This window comes from Bos taurus, chromosome 24, assembly GCF_002263795.3.
Source record: "Bos taurus isolate L1 Dominette 01449 registration number 42190680 breed Hereford chromosome 24, ARS-UCD2.0, whole genome shotgun sequence".
Lineage (NCBI taxonomy): Eukaryota > Metazoa > Chordata > Mammalia > Artiodactyla > Bovidae > Bos > Bos taurus.
In genome coordinates, this window is record NC_037351.1 from 53,757,427 (window position 1) to 53,773,991 (window position 16,565).

At 36.6% G+C, this 16,565-nt stretch overlaps 1 protein-coding gene across 4 annotated transcripts in view; it reads left to right on the top strand.

Moving 5' to 3' along the window:
* Positions 1–16,565, top strand: part of C24H18orf54 (chromosome 24 C18orf54 homolog) — a 34,357-nt gene that overhangs the window by 12,507 nt on the left and 5,285 nt on the right. For 2 of the 4 annotated variants that reach the window (XM_059880991.1, XM_059880990.1), the window contains exons 6-7: positions 2,692–2,823; positions 3,183–3,253. In XM_059880991.1, coding sequence (XP_059736974.1) covers positions 2,692–2,823; positions 3,183–3,253 — 203 coding nt within the window. Of the gene's footprint in view, positions 1–2,691; positions 2,824–3,182; positions 3,254–8,844; positions 9,944–16,565 lie in introns of those variants that run through there. The other 2 variants (XM_005224269.5, NM_001206167.1) reach the window with 2 other exon arrangements.

Sequence of the window (16,565 nt, forward strand, 5' to 3'; positions counted from 1 at the left end):
GAGGAGCCATGGTTTCTTTTTATTTGGAAACTGTGTTTAGAAACTAAGATCTAGGCACGAGTTGTGCTTATTGCTCCTGGGTTCTTTATGCTAGATTTTCTCAGCAGGCAGACTTAGAAAACATGTTTACTAACCCACATTCATGTATACATGTTTCTATATCTATTTACATATGTATTAATATATTTTATGTCTAGGTATAAAATCATGAGTTTATACTAATACTAATTCCAGTTCAATACCACAGTATTAGTTTTAGCCCTTTCTGTTCTTTATTTATAACTTCTTTCTCCTCTGGTAAGAATCTTTGCTCTTATTATCTATAATAGATTTACTTGTTTTTTTCAGTCTTAGCATATGCATAGTTTCAGAATTGCTGTAAGAAATAGATTTACTAGCTAAGTTATATTGGAGAAGGCAATGGCGCCCCACTCCAGTACTCTTGCCTGGAAAATCCCATGGATGGAGGAGCCTGGTGGGCTGCGGTCCATGGGGTCACTAGGAGTCGGACACGACTGAGCAACTTCACTTTCACTTTTCACTTTCATGCGTTGGAGAAGGAAATGGCAACCCACTCCAGTGTTCTTGCCTGGAGAATCCCAGGGACAGGGGAGCCTGGTGGGCTGCCGTTTATGGGGTCGCACAGAGTTGGACACGACTGATGCAACTTAGCAACAGCAGCAGCTAAGTTATATTGTTTATGTGTGATTCTCTTTGTCTTTGGGGCTTCCTTAGTAGCTCAGACAGTAAAGCGTCTGCCTGCAATGGAGGAGACCTCGGTTTGATTCCTGGGTCGGGAAAATCGCCTGGAGAAGGAAATGGCAACCCACTCCAGTATTCTTGCCTGGAGAATTCCATGGACAGAGGAGCCTGGTGGGCTGTAGTTCATGGGGTCTCAAAGAGTTGGACACGACTGAGCGACTAACACACACACACTTTTTGTCTTTAGCCCTATGATATCGAAAGTATTCTTTAACAAAGTTACCTTGGTTAATTATTTTCTGCTCAACTCCTTTCAGTGTGGTCATGTTGTTCATTTGTAATATTGTTAGGTCATTTTTTAATTGTGTAAATTGGGTTATTCCCACATTTTGTGTGGTTTAAATGGTTGTTTCTTGAATATGTGAAACAGTACTACAGTTCTAAGAGTCAAAGCTATACCAAAAGACGTACTCAGAGGCATTCACTCCCAGGATTTAATGCCAAGTCTCAGAACAAATTCTGTCAAACGTACTGAACAGCATTTATTAAACATTCATTCATGAATGACACACAACAGTTCATATAATCTGTTTTTTTAGTTTTCTTGTTTTTGGTACTCTGACTACAGTTTTGCCTGAAAAGTTCACTCAAGGCAGACACCAAATTTCAGAGGCAAGCCTTTGTAACTTTTATGGTTAGCATTAGGCAGCTAGAATTTCTTCTAAACCAGTGACTGGATGCAGATCATTTAGCGATAACGCCTCAAGTGCTGTCTCCAGGGTTGTAGGAGTATAAACCAAACTGAATCCTTATGCTGTTTCTTTTTCTTCTTTTTTAAAATTTTGCTAAAGTATTCATAATATTTTGACCATTTTTAAGGGTATAGTATATAGTTCTGTGCAGTAAGTATCTTTACATTGTTGTGTACCCATCAGCTCTATCTGTTGCTAGGACTTTTTCATCTTTACCCACTGAAACTGTACTCATTAAACACTTAACTACCCATGCCTGTTTACCCCCATGCCTGTTTACTACCCTCTGCTGGCACCGTTCTACTTTCTCTTGATAAAGTTGGTTATTCTGGAAACCACGTATGTTTTAGTCTGCTGAGGCTGCCATAACAAAATGCCATAGGCTAGGTGGCTTAAACAATAGATACTCAGTTCTCACGGTTTTGGAGGCGAAATTATCTCAGATCAAGATGCTAACTTATTATTTTACTGGTAAAGGCCCTTTCCCTAACTTGCAGACAAACCACCTTCCCACTGTGTCCTCACATGGCCTTTCCTTGGTCTCTTCATCCTATGGTTATCAGGATCCCACCTTTATGACCTCGCTTAACTTAATTACCTCCTTATAGCCCTGTCTCTCAATACAGCCACATTCAGTTAGGTTTCATCATGAATTTCGGGGGTGGGGTGGGGTGGTGGGTGTGGGAAAGGACACAAATTCAATCCATAGCATAGTATAAGATGATCATATTTTTCTTTTTGTTATCGACTTATTTCATTTAGTGTAATGTCCTCAAGGTTCACCCATGTTGTATCAGAATTTCCTTTCTTTCTTAGAATGAAGAGTACACCATTGTGTATTTGAAATGCTAGTTCTTGTTCAGTTGATATGAGCTTCATTTACACAGTTGAAAGTAGCATGTTGGCTTACCTGCTTCTAAGGCCCTTTCACTTGTAAAAATCTATGATTTTAAATGTGGTAAATGAATGTGTTGCAAATGTAAACATGCACCATTCATTGTAAAAGAACAAGGACTACAAAGAATTTGCCAGCATTTTAATAATGGTTGTCTTTAAGTGACTCCGTCTGGGTACTGGGTAAGAGGAGGTTGAGTTACAGTTTTGATTTGGTAAAACACTTTATTGACATGTATTATTTGGATTTTGCATTAATTTTATATTGTGGTGAAATAAGGCAGAATATAACTTTTCCCCTTAAGACTTTGAGTGGTTTATCATTCATGTGTTTTAACTTTAGAGCTGTACCCTTTCTGGAGGGAAACATCATGGACCTGTTGAAGCCCTGAAGCAAATGTTATTTAATCTTCAGGCAGTGCAAGAAAGTTTCAATCAGAATAAAACTGCAGAGCCAAAAGGAGAAATTAAACAAGTAAGCATAAACTTAATTTATGAATTGAAATTTATGAATGTGAATTGAGATCTGTGAAGGATACGATTTCCTCCTAGATCTTTTTGTAGTTTTTCCCTCTAGTTTTATGTTAATAAGCATGGTATATAGTGAACAAACATTTAGAGGCATACTTTAGGACCGTTGCAAAATAAAGTTATATTTTTAGAATTAAAAGTATATATATTTAAGCTTTACTGAAAATTATTTACTAGATTTATTTCCTTGGGAATACAGATGATATTTTTAATGTGTTCTTATTAATCACATATTAAATAGCATTTGTTTGTAATTATATAATATTTTTACTATTTCATTATATTTGGTGTTTTCAATAATAGATCTCAGAGGATGATCTCTCTAAAGTACAGTTGAAGGAAAGTATGGCTCCTATTACTAGGTCACTTCAAAAGTAAGTGTTCTCTGTTAATTTCTGAGTATGTTATGAATACAAATCTGTTTTAGTCATTGCTTTGATTGAAATCAGAAGGTTACAGGATGGAATTAAGTAGCTCTAAGAAGGAAGACATGTACTAGGTATATTTAAGCTTCCTGGAGCATGTTGTTTAATCCTGAGACTTTTCTCTTAAACGTGTGCTATTTTCTATTTAAAATATTCTTATGGCTTAATGAGATAACTGTGGACACTTAAAATACAATAGATGTGAATGGCTTGGAGAAGTTTTCTTTTTCCCTTCTGAGTAACATCAACAGTTTGAGAGAGCGTTGGTGTTGGCATTCTGGACGAACAGCTTGTGCTTGAAACGTGTTGTCCTGTGTTCTCTCTAGAAGAGATAAGTAATCGTATCGTTGTTTGATATGTTTCTGCAGAAATCTAAAGGGAATATAATGCTCTGGATGTAAAGATAGGTCCAGATGCCCTAAGGTGTTAATCTACTTATTTTCTTAGTTACATTATCTTAAAAGCTGGAAAGAATGCAGTTCTTTCTTATAGTCATGGTATTGATAGATGAGAAGGTTATATTTTATGGATTTGGTTGTGTGAATATGCTGCTGCTGCTGCTAAGTCACTTCAGTCGTGTCCGACTCTGTGCGACCCCATAGACGGCAGCCCACTAGGCTCCTCTGTCCCTGGGATTCTCCGGGCAAGAATACTAGAGTATGAATATGAAGTGCCCTCAAAAGATGGAATATGCAGCTTAGTAAACACTAAGATTAAAATTTTTTACTTTGTAACATTATTTTGCTTGACTATAAGTGGGCTAGACAAATACTGACTACCTTTTGTCCTTTCAGAATTGCTTAGGATTCTCTTATGTAAGGAAGCAGTGAAAAAGTGAAACCCTAGACATGTAAATTTGTAATTGTCATGAGAAAGATATGTATATCATTTTTGTTTGCATACTTTAAAAAATATGTATGAATTTCTGCCTCTATTCTGGGAAGAAATAATCCCTCTTTGTTGCTTGCCATAGTCTTGGCTGTAATGTTTCATATCTAATAGGATTCAGTGAGTAATGATACTAATAACTAACCTTTATTGAACATTTACCAAATATCAGTGTTCTTAGTGCTTTTGTATGTAATTCATGTGATTTTTACAACCCCGTGAGGTAAGTACTATTATTTGTTTCATAATACAGATCAAGTAATAAAGTAACTTGCCCAAAGCTGCCTGGCTAGTAAACAGCACTGGAATTCAAACCAGACAGATTCTACAGTCTGTGTTCCTAATACTACTCTCATTAATGATAGTGGTGCATTATCCTTTTAGTCTCCGTGCAGTGCCTCAATTGATTATCTTGGATAAAGACCTCGTTCTGCTTTAAAATTTAAAGTAGATGACCTCAAGCTTTCCACAGTTCTTAAAAACATTGATATTGAACTTGTGTCACAAGACTTAAGTGTATTTTCTGAGTTAAAGTACATAGCCCAGAAGATGTTTTTCTTGGTGGAAATGAACTCTGAACCATATGTAATTAACCACAAAAATTGATACTGATTGTACAGGTGCTTTTACCATTTTCTATAATTTTTTTTTTATAGTAATAACTTTTTTCTAGCTTAGACCATTAGTAATCTTGTCTGCTGCTGCTGCTGCTAAGACACTTCAGTCGTGTCCGACTCTGTGCGACCCCAGAGACGGCAGCCCACCAGGCTCCCCCGTCCCTGGGATTCTCCAGGCAAGAACACTGGAGTGAGTTGCCATTTCCTTCTCCAATGCATGAAAGTGAAAGTGAAGTCGCTCAGTCATGTCTGACTCTTAGCGACCCCATGGACTGCAGCCTACCAGGCTCCTCCGTCCATGGGATTTTCCAGGCAAGAGTACTGGAGTGGGGTGCCATTGCCTTATCTAGTAATCTTGTCTACAGAAGGCCAATTTTAGAGAGTAAGAGTCCAGTTTTGTTAGATGGGTCTTAGCTGTTGATTGTTTTGGATTAGCTGAAGCAACCTCAATTTGGCTTTTATTTTACATTTTGAAAGAATTATCAGTAAGGCATTTGTAGTATTATGAAGTAAGTTTAGATTTATGAAGAAAGCATGTCATTTCCCCTCTCCCCCTTATTTTCAGTCTTTAGATAAGACTGATTTAGGGACAAGTTAAAATTAATTCAGTCTCAGAATTCCTCTTACTAGACTGCAAAATATTCTGTTTAGGATTATGGTCATCTTTTCATACTTAAAAGGACCCAACTTTTGCCTAAGTTATAGGTTGTATTTTAGGTGCTTTAATTACTTTTCTAGGGTGTTTCTCCCCAATCCTCAAATAACTGGATTTTCTTTCTAACAGTTTGGATTGCTAATCAGTTCATTAAAATATCTTTTTTAGCTTTAGGAAATTCCAAGATCTTAGTATGGGTTCTGTTTACTCCCCTGGACACAGTTTTCTTAGGTTCTCCTATTAGAAATAACAGAGATAAAGGTTCATTGGACCTGAAGTATAAATGGCTGATACAGCTTAAGATATTATTTTTTCCAGAAAGATTTTGCTTTTAGTAGGAATCAGAGTTATATTTGTTTTGTATCCCTATAATACTTAGTTTTGTCTTATACATTTGCATATTAAAATTATCATCTTTAAGCAAATGAAAGAATTGGTTTTTGAGCCAGTACCTTTTCTAGGATCTTTTATTATGTCGTATAAGCTTAGGTTGGTTGTAAAAAATGAGCAGTTGCATATTGTTCTCACGCTATAAAGGTCAGCAATGGTGGATGATTGCAAAATTATCAGTCCTCCAAAAATAATTTGGTTTTGGCCTCAGGACATGTAGTTTTGTATATAAATTGGAGATGAATGTGTAAGAATTCTCAATAATAAAGGTCATGCTGTGAAGACCATGCTTAATGATAGCTGGAAAATTGTCTTGTTTCTCAGATCTCCTTTCCTGCTCAGTTTTCTGGTGTTCGTTCTATACTAGGGATAGACAGAATTAGCTCTCAGACTTGTAAAACATGACCCTAAAGCAAAGATTTTTCTTTATTCTAATGTGCTCGTATGTTACTTAGATCTAGAAAATAGTAGGCAGTTTGTCTTGAAAAGCTTTTTGTTCAGTTCCTGCTGAATACTAAGCTGAATATTGGTCAGTAAACATAGTATTTAAGAGAACAGCCAATGTAGTTGTACTAATAGAAAAGCAAATGCGAGATATCAATAAGTAAATTAAAGTATAGCTGAATTGTCATCATATAATCAGTGTTGCTGAGTTTCTGGGAGTTGATTTGTATGTATTTGAATGGTCATTGGTAGATGCATTGTCACAATGAGAAATGAGTTTTTAAATTTCAGTTTTTAAGGTGAATGATTACTAAGTGTTGTAATATAATCCTTAAGTTGATATTTTCCCCATTAACCTGCTTTTTCACTTTTTGACAGAAGAAAATCAAGAAAAATTTCCTTCTGCAATTTTATCCTTCCCTTCTCCCTTACTTACCTTTGAAATACCAATCACTTTTGATAGTCTAAGTAGATGGCTTTATTCTCAAAAGAGTTAGATGAAAGGAACCGCCAACTGATTGTATAACTGAGGTAGAGCGACTAAACGTTTCATATTTCTACTTAGCTTTTTTATTCCTTTCCATTATTACCCACCTACCCCCCCTTTCCACCTGACATAGTTTTTTAAAGGCATAAAATATACAACATGGGATTAGAAAGGAAACCAGTTATACTGAATTAATTATGAAAATATTTAAATACATTTCTGATTAGTAATAATATATGCTTCTCTATTGCATTTAAAATAAGACAATACATTTAAAATACAGGTAAGTTAAAATTCATTTTGTAAAAACGTATTATTGTGAAGGTCTTTTGCAAAACTTGAATAAAAGCATTAAACAATTGTGTGGTCTTTTACTTAACCTTTCACATGTTGATCAGCAAACGGTTAAAGAGAATGTTGGAAGACATTGATGTCTGGGTCACCAGTGAGACTTCACTGTTTGGTGGATGAACAACTAGACTTAAAATTTTCTAATAGTTATCTAGTTATGTCATATGAACTTTTGGACTGAGACAGAAAGAATGAGAGTACCTGTGTTATAGCAGTGGATTTAATAACTTGTAAGTTTGTAACTATTATATAACTTGTAATTTTGGAATAGTCATGAGTATAGAACATACTTGCAATGACTATGTGATATGAAAATATCTCTGACTTCTGTAGCATATGAGATCACTTTAGTCTGTTGCTTACATTCATAATGGAAGGAAATGCTAATTTAGAGATAGCATTTAGTGAAAATAAAGATAATTCCCCCCCATCCCATTGTATAGATCCTTAAAATCTAAAGAATCTGTGGTCCTCCAGTTTTGTAAACAATGAGATTGGATTCTAGCCGCTTGTCTTTCTGTCTCTTGAATCACAGCCTGAAAAGAAAAAGGAAGATAAGCCCCAAGTATTATATTTACAGATTATATTCTTCCTCATAAATGTGTGTCTAGGAAGAAGAAAATTCTTTAAGTAGAGAGAGATTACTATAGGATGTAGAAATAATAAAGTCTAGTTTTACCTGTAATTGCTTAGTAACCCTGGGTGAATTATTGTCATTTAGTTAATGAAGATGACAATCTCAAAAATTAACAGAAGCTGTTGAATGGGTGCCAGAATTCAGATTATTACATTTGAGTGTCTGAGAAGTAGAGCATGGGGAAATAGATGTGATATAATATAGTAATTAACACTACTAGTTTTCTCCATCTTACTCTTGGTAAAGTGGAGGATGTATTTTATTTATTATACATCATTACAACTTTTCACTAATTTCTCACCTTAAAGATTACTGCACATCATAATTGTTACATTATTTCTGTTTTTCTTAGTCTCTTGTTTATCAGAGACATATTTTTGTATGGTTGATTAACTTATATTTTCTGAGTGATCCTCAAGGATCTAAAGGGTAGGGGAGAGGGAAAACTGGAAGAATACTTTCAGAGGAAGACTGGAAAGGGTCCCTGTCTTCTTGGTTTGTCTGAGGAATGATTGGGAAGACTAGGTTGCTGGTATACTAACATTATTCAGTGTAATTGTCATTTGTTTTCCCCATGCTCAATAAAAATGAGTTTTCCTCAATTGTAACTGATTCTTTAGTGCTATTTTTAAAATTTTAGCTGCCTTGAATGTATATGTTAAAAATGAATTATGTCCTTTATTCTTAAATGATATACATAGTATATCAAAAGGCATCATCTCACTCTGAAAATCACATGGAAAAGATGTTTTAAGTGTGATACAAATAGTACCTGTTATTGTTTTTTATTAGGCTACTTGGTACACTTAAAAAGAATATCTTTAGATGTCAAACATAAGTTTTTATGTGTTTATAGAATTTTAGGTGAATTATTTTAGCCTTGAGTTACTCAGATTGCAAGGTTTTGTAAAGAAAAATTTTCATAGTTTTGATGCTAAACATATTCCGTAAGTTTATCTCTCATACTGATTTTGAAGTTAATAAACAATGTAATGACCCTTTCTTACTGTCTGCATTACCTATTCAGTCCTTGATGTTGGTTGATAATGTGTTTTATACTTTTTAATGAAGGGCTTTGCACCATTTATCTCGCCTGAGAGACCTGGTTGATGATACCAGTGGGAAACAGTCACCGAAAATATGAAGAGGAAAATAAAAGTTTAACCAATAAATAGTCACCACAGAACAAAATGTATTTTTTTCACATCGCTTAAACTGACAGTTAACTATAAGCCATACGTTATTCTGTGATTGGTTCAAGTATTACATATTTTTTAAAAATCAGACTTGAAAACGTCCGTATATTTTTTTGTGGCCTCTCCTCATTTTGTGCCAAAACACGAGAGGTGAATTGGGAGGACCCATAGTCCTAGTCTGACTTTGGTCTTCAGGCTATCATAAGTCGAATAGTCAAAGATGGATGATTTCTGTTCTTGAAGCTTACATGGACTTACACCTTCTTCAGCATCCTCATGATTTTATCTGATTCTGGATCATTTAGAAGCTTTTCTTGGTTTCTATCCAAAATCTCTTAAGTTAAATAGACTTATAAAGGTAGCATCCAATGTAAGGAGCTTAAGGAATATCAAAATTGTTGATGTATCTTATCTATATGGAAGTATGTTACTTTCAAGTTGCATAAAGCAAACATTTAAGAATATGTTGTATTTGCAAATAACATTAATTGATGCAGTGCTAAAAGGAATATTGTTTTATATTGTGAATTCCAGAAAAACCTCATTTAATTAATGCTTTTATTTTATGTGAGAATATTTGACAGTATTTCACAGTTTTTAAAACATTTTGCGGGGAAGAATTTAACATTTTGATATTTCTTAGATTTAAATTTTGAGGTTAGCTCAAACTAGTTAAAAACCATATTTGACCGATTGCTTTATGAAATTTGGTAACTGAAATGACTATGGAAAATCAGTAACTATATTAAAGCTATTTTGTAAATGCTGAACTTTATTTAAAGCAGTCTGTAGAAGATTTGTCACTAGCTAGAACTAAACAGAGTTCTCTAATTTTGGAACTTCTATCAAGTGAACTTCTGATAAGCAGGAAGCATGTTTACTAACAAAATGAAGAAATAAGTCATAATATGTGGCAAAGTATATTTAAAAAGCCTGATGAAATTAAAGAGTATGTTTGTATGTATACAAATTAACACTACTCAAATTTTGGAGCATTTTTTGCTAGTACCTTTACTGTCAAATAAGAATTTCTAAGCACATTGGGTGAAAGAATTCCTGCCCCCCGCCCCCACCACCTCAATTTAAAACACCACATAAGACCTTTGTTGCAGAAATTACATGTCAAAGACTGTAGAGTGAATCTTGTCTTTTTTCCCTTGCCTAGTGAATCAGAGTCACTACTGTTCTTTTTGCCCAGTTTGAGAGTCACTTGCTAGTAAGTTTGTTTACTCTGGATGTGTTTTTGCCACCTACATTCAATTTTCTGATTATGGTCTTCTGCTTCACAGCAAATAGTTTGCATACAATGAAACAAGACATTACTTTGATGATTGCAATGTGGTTGGCTGTTAAGTGTGGATGGGTTGATTTTAAGTTGGATGAATTGAGCTTTTTAAGTGGATGAATGAATGGATCTGAGCTGAGCATGTTTCAGGGAAATCCAGGATTTGACGAATTCTAAAGGCACAGCACATACCGGATAATTATGTATTACATGTTGATCAGACATGATATATTTAGTGTACATAGAAGGAATCTGCAAAGGGACTGTGCTTAATGACTCTGTAACACTGATTTGGTTAGTGCTTCATTTGCAAAAACATAGCTCCAATACTAAATAACATAAACTTGTTCTAGAATTTTAACTAATATTTTAAGAAACTTGATGATACTTATCCCAAAGTGTTTTTTGTATTAAATATGGAAGTTTTTAGCAAAAAAGAGAAAACTTTACATGATTAATTGTAACCTTTAAAAAATATATCAGTGATTCAATAAGAAAAATGTAAATGATAAGTGTTCAATAAATTATTTAAGGAATTTAATTAAATATTTTAGCATTTATTATTTTGAGATTTCCAAAGGAAAAAAGACAACAGTATTGAGACAACTGAGTTGGGAATTTAAGGCAATTAGATTTTAAAAATAGCATTGTGAACATAAGGCTTTATCAACCTTTTTCTCTTTTAGGTGTATTGAAAAATACTGAATAGAAAAAGTGATAAAACTTTAATGACATTTCAGGTTTTTAGTTGAGTATGAAAAAATTGAACAAACCTAAGTACAAAAATTATCTGAGATCCAGGGATAAAACTGTGATGAATATGTGAAGACTTGAACTTAACTACATTTTCCTTATTATCAGTAGGAACTCTTCAGTTTTTTCTGGGATAATTTAGTTCAGATTCATAGAGATTTCTGACCACATTGAGGAACTCTGTGTTGGGTTCATTTGTGTTATGTGTTTCTCTCTCTAGTTTTGTTATTTCTTGTTGAAGTTTATAAATGTGGGTTTTGGGGGGTATTTTGTATATTTAATATTTGGGATAATGTTAAATCATATGTAATTATACCAAAATATTGCCCGAAGTTAAGTCATGGCAAGATTTTCTTCCCCCGATGTTTTGAATATGTGGAATCACTCATAGTTTTGATTTTATGTTTCCTCTTTTTCTGTCCCACTTTTCACAATGTTTAAAAATCTCTTTGGTAGAAGTGCTCTCGGAAGTAAACTTGCCAAGGGGGTGGGCTGAACTGGGGGATTGGGATTGACCTGTGTAATACATTGTGCTGTGCTGTGCTCTGCTCAGTCGCTCAGTCATGTCTGACTCTTTGTGGCTCCATGGACTGTAGCCTGCCAGGCTTCTCTGTCCATGGGGATTCTCCTGACAAGAATATTGGATGGATTGTCATGCCCTCCTCCACGGGATCTTCCCAACCCAGGGATCAAACCCAGGTCTTGTGTACTGCAGGTGGATTCAGTACCTTCAGAGCTACCAGGGAAGCCCAGGAATAGTGGAGTGGGTAGTCTGTCTCGTCTTCAAGGGATCTTCTGACCCAGGAATGGAATGAGAGTCTTCTGCATTGCAGGCAGATTCCTTACCAGCTGAGCTACCAGGGAAACCCATATAATACACTACGATGTATAAAATAGGTAACTAATGAGAACCTACTGTACAGCACAGGGAAACAAACTACTCAGTGCTCTGTGGTGACCTAATGGGAAGGAAATCCAAGAAGAGGGGATACGTACAGTTGATTCACTTTGCTGTTCTGCAGAATCTTATACAACATTGTAAAGCAACTTTTCCAATACTAAAATGGCTAAAAGGCAAGTAGCATGAAAGGGAGCAAAACTGATCTATGGCTAAGATCTTTTTTGAACAACTAGTTTTTTATCTTCCCAGTTTATTCTACATTGTCCTTACTGTAGACCAGACCTGACCAATTCAGTGTCGCAGCCTCTTTACTGAGACTAGTCCACTTGCCTCCTAATACCTGTTTCAACCTTATCCATTCTTCCCCTCATTTTTGGTTCAAAGATATCCTGACTAGTCTTTGCAAGACACTGTTACACATACCACTACTGTAATCTTACTGTTTTATTTCAGCAAGTTTGCTGTAGCTAAATTGCTTTACTCAGATTCTGCCAAACTTCATATGTATGTTTTCATTTTCACCTTTGTACATATTGTTTCCATACTTGAAATACTGTGCCATTTCTTTAAAGCTCTGACAGAGCTTATCCTTTATTGCCCAAACACTTTAACCTTCCAAACTCTGGTAGATTGGCTCTCCTTTTTCTTTCCCCATCATGTGTTTAACTGTTAGATTTCTTATTTTAAGTATTGGATGTACCTCTTGTAGCAAGATTTGTATCCCTAGGGGAGAAAATGTCTTAAAAAATATTAGAAGATTGATTTTGTTTTGTCTCCTTGATAGTGTCCCTTACATAGTGATGTAATAACCAGAGACATGTTAATCGATTAGTTTAAGGCAGGTTTCCTGTATAAGATTGTAAATTCATGATGGAAACCACATCCTTTATGTGATGTCCTACAAATCCTTTTTAAAATGAGGTAAATTAAACCTATTTTGGAAGACTTTTCTTTTTTGATATTGCAGTTTATCAAGCAAGATTAACATTTATGTATTTTGGATGACTTGGCTGTAAGCTTTCTAACGTCTTGAGCCTTCAAGACTTTTATGGTTTTGGGGTTTTTCTATATTCTGCATTTCATCACGTACATGACCTATGTTACAAATCCGTTCCCCAGACTAAGTCTAGGGAAACTTTCAGTGGCTGGTTTTCACTGTGTTGCTTCTGTGAGCCTGGCTAGACGGGAACCTGTTAGTCTGGGTCCAGTCTAGAAACAAACCACACAGTGGTTTTAAACAGGAGCAACTCAATATACAAAAGTTTTAAACTGGTCAGACCCACCGGAGTTCAGTGTTTGCAGCAGCTGATGAAGCAATGTTTCCCTGGACCAGGCTGCCTGCCTGCCTCCCAGGTTCTGCAGAGTGGGGGGAAAAGTTCTAAATTATGACAAAATAAGTCTTATCTGGTACCCCAGAGCTAAGAGAGAGGACTCAAGTAGGGACAAGCTTGCAAGTACTCAAGGACAAGGGATCTCAGATGGGAGTCTGATCTTGTTGAAGGGGCAGCCCACTGAATGGCAGAGTTTACAGGCTTGCCCAGACCGGAGTCTGTTTGCAGTCACTGGGCAAGAAGGAAGCCACCCTCCAAGATTTAGGGAAGCTGCAGCTAGTGACCAAGTGTGGGCCTGGAGAGAGAGTGAGGGAACCTTCCGCATGCTGGACGGTGCTGGCTGGATGCCAGGAGCAAAAGGGGTTTGTATTGGGAAAGTTGAAAGAAGGTGATCACCGGCCTGGGCCAGGTCTGTGTGGTGCCAGGGAGAACCATGCATTCTGGGACTGTGACTGGGACAGAGAACCACTGGGTTTCTTCATATCCTTCGAGTTAACTGATGCTGGAGCTGCTGGAAAGCTGCGAGTGAGCCCCTTTGGGGTGAATTTGGAGCTGAGAGACTGAATTGATGACTGGCTCGGAAACTTGTCAGGTACTTGAAAGGTTTTGGTGGGAAAAAACATCACAAGGGGAAATCAAAAATTGCTTCACCTGTCCACCTCTGATACCCTGTTTTGCAATATAGCCTGTCCAAACCAATAACCTGGCATAAAGGTAAAATAACAAAAATGTCAGCTCATTTAGGAAACAGGCCCAATAAGAAATCTTGGGTCAATATTTTCAAAATTAATAAATTTGATAATTTTATAGAAAAAAAACTGAACTAGAAATCTGGGACTATTATAAACATTCTGGAATACAAATGAAGATCAGAATTTCAGAGGAGTAGATTGCATTCAATTTTTCATCGTGATAGCCACATAGGTTTTATATGAGTGTTTCTGGAAATGGAGCATTTCTTGCAACTGCAATGCTTTGCATTGTAGTATATTGCTTCAGTTAAGCCACGATTTGTTTTTGTCTCCCACATATTACCCTTATTTAATTTTGCCATTCAAGGCAATCTCATATACACATTTTGGTCTTAAAATACTGAAACCAGGAAAAATAATGCTACTTCCATCTTTCAGGCTGTTTTTAATTTCCAAATACTTAGGACACAATTTTATGTTCATAATTGCCTCACTTGTAATAGTGCCATCTGGCTTTCCTTTTATTGTTTAAATGTCTAAATTGTACAGGTGATCCAGAGCCCTACTTAACAAAGTGCTAGAGTATGCATTTATTTTGCACATTGATAAGAAGATTAGCATATATTAGTTTCAGGTGTATGACATGATTGAACGTTTATGTGTAAGTCTAGTTAATATCCACCCATTTTATTTTTTCTTATTGCCATCCATAGCTAATTTTTATACCTCAGCTTTGTTGAGGTATAATTGACAAATTGTAAAGATATTTAAAGTGTATGTTATGTATACACATTGTGAAAAGATTCTCCCATCTTGTTAATATGTTCATCACCAATTACTATCTTTTTTTGGACAGTTAATTTTTAAAAAATATGGCATCGAATGTCCAAGATGTGTAGAATAGGTGCATGAAAAGTCTATGATTCTTCGATGATTTATTATTCCATTCAGCTAGCATGCATTTGACTTCCCTGGTGGCTCAGACGGTAAAGTGCCTACAATGCGGGAGACTCAGGTTCAGTCCCTGGGTTGGGAATATCCTCTGGAGAAGTAAATGGCAACCCACTCCAGTACCCTTGCCTGGAAAATCCCATGGACGGAGGAGCGTGGTAGGCTTCAGTTGATGGGGTCACATAGAGTTGGGCACGACTGAGCGACTTCACTTTCACTTTTCAGCATGCATTTGGCTTTGTGGAGGTGGGAAGGAGGAGAGGAGAGGGTAGGGGTAGGAGAGATGATGGCAAATAAGGTATGACTTATCACGAGGAACTCGATGGAAATATATAAACGGATACAGTTATATACCACCAAGTAAGTATTGTTTCAGAGAAATGAAGCTGGAGTAATAGCTATTAAGGCACAGACGATGGAGCAGCTAAGTGGCCGGAAGGATCAGGAACAAATTCACTTAGGAGGGGATGCTTGAATTGATCTCCAAAATGAACAAGTTTTTCATCAAAGAAATTGGACTGAAGGATGTTTAGACAGTAAGACATTCAAAGGGTCTTCCTTGGTGGCTCAGTGGTAAAGAATCTGCCCGCTAATGCAGGGGATGTGAGTTCAATCCCTGGGTCAGGAGATCCCCTGTAAATGGCAGCCCACTCCAGTATTCGTGCCTGGGAAATTCTGTGGACAGAGGAACCTGGCAGGCTACAGTCCATGGGGTTGGAAAAGAGCCGGACATAACGACTAAAAGGCAACAGCAACAAGACGTGCAAAGACTTGAGTTGTTAAAAAAGGCCAGATACAAAATTTTTTATTGAGTTGGGTATACTGTGTGTCATAGTGGAGGAAACCTGTGCTTTAACATCAGGCAGATGTGTTTTATGATTCTACCATTTATTAACTCTTGTGAACAAGCTCCTTGATCCTGCCTGAGGCTTCATTTAAAATTTCCTTTTCATTTGTAACAGCTGCTTCGAAGTTTTGTTTCAAGGATTGAATGATAATGCCTGGCATCTGTGATCTTAGTAAACACTAGCTGCTAATAATGCTAGTACACCTAGGTAAGGGAGGTGCCAGGAATAAGGCATAGGCTGATTCTACCCTTGTGGTTCCCCCTTCTACTCTACATTATTGTTAAGTTGCACAGTTGTGTCCAACTCTGCGAGCCCATGGACTGCAGCACTCAAGGCTTCCCTGTCATTAGCCATCTCCCAGAGTTGGAGTCGGTGATGCCATCCAGCCATTTCATCCTTGCTGTCGTCCCCTTCTGCCTTTAATCTTTTTCCAGCATCAGGGTCTTTTCCAATGAGTTGGGTCTTCGCAGCAAGTGCCAAAGTATTGGAGCTTCAGCTTCAGCATCAGTCTTCCCAGTGAATATTCAGGGTTGATTTCCTTTAGGATTGACTGGTTTGATCTTCTTGCTGTCCCAGGGACTCTCAAGAGTCTTCAGCAGCACAGTTGGAAGGCAGTTTTTCAGAGCTCTGCCTCCTTTATGGTGGAGCTATATGCTCTACATTACAGGAAGAATTATTATTGAAAAACGTGTCTGATGATGTACCTCTTAAGCTTTCCAGTGGCTACCTGCTGGAAAAGTAGTTGTGAAGTTCCCACCGTACCCTGAAAAGCCCTAGATGATGTGCCAACACCCCTCCCGTCACTCCTCAAGGCCGAAACCTTTGCTACCACTCT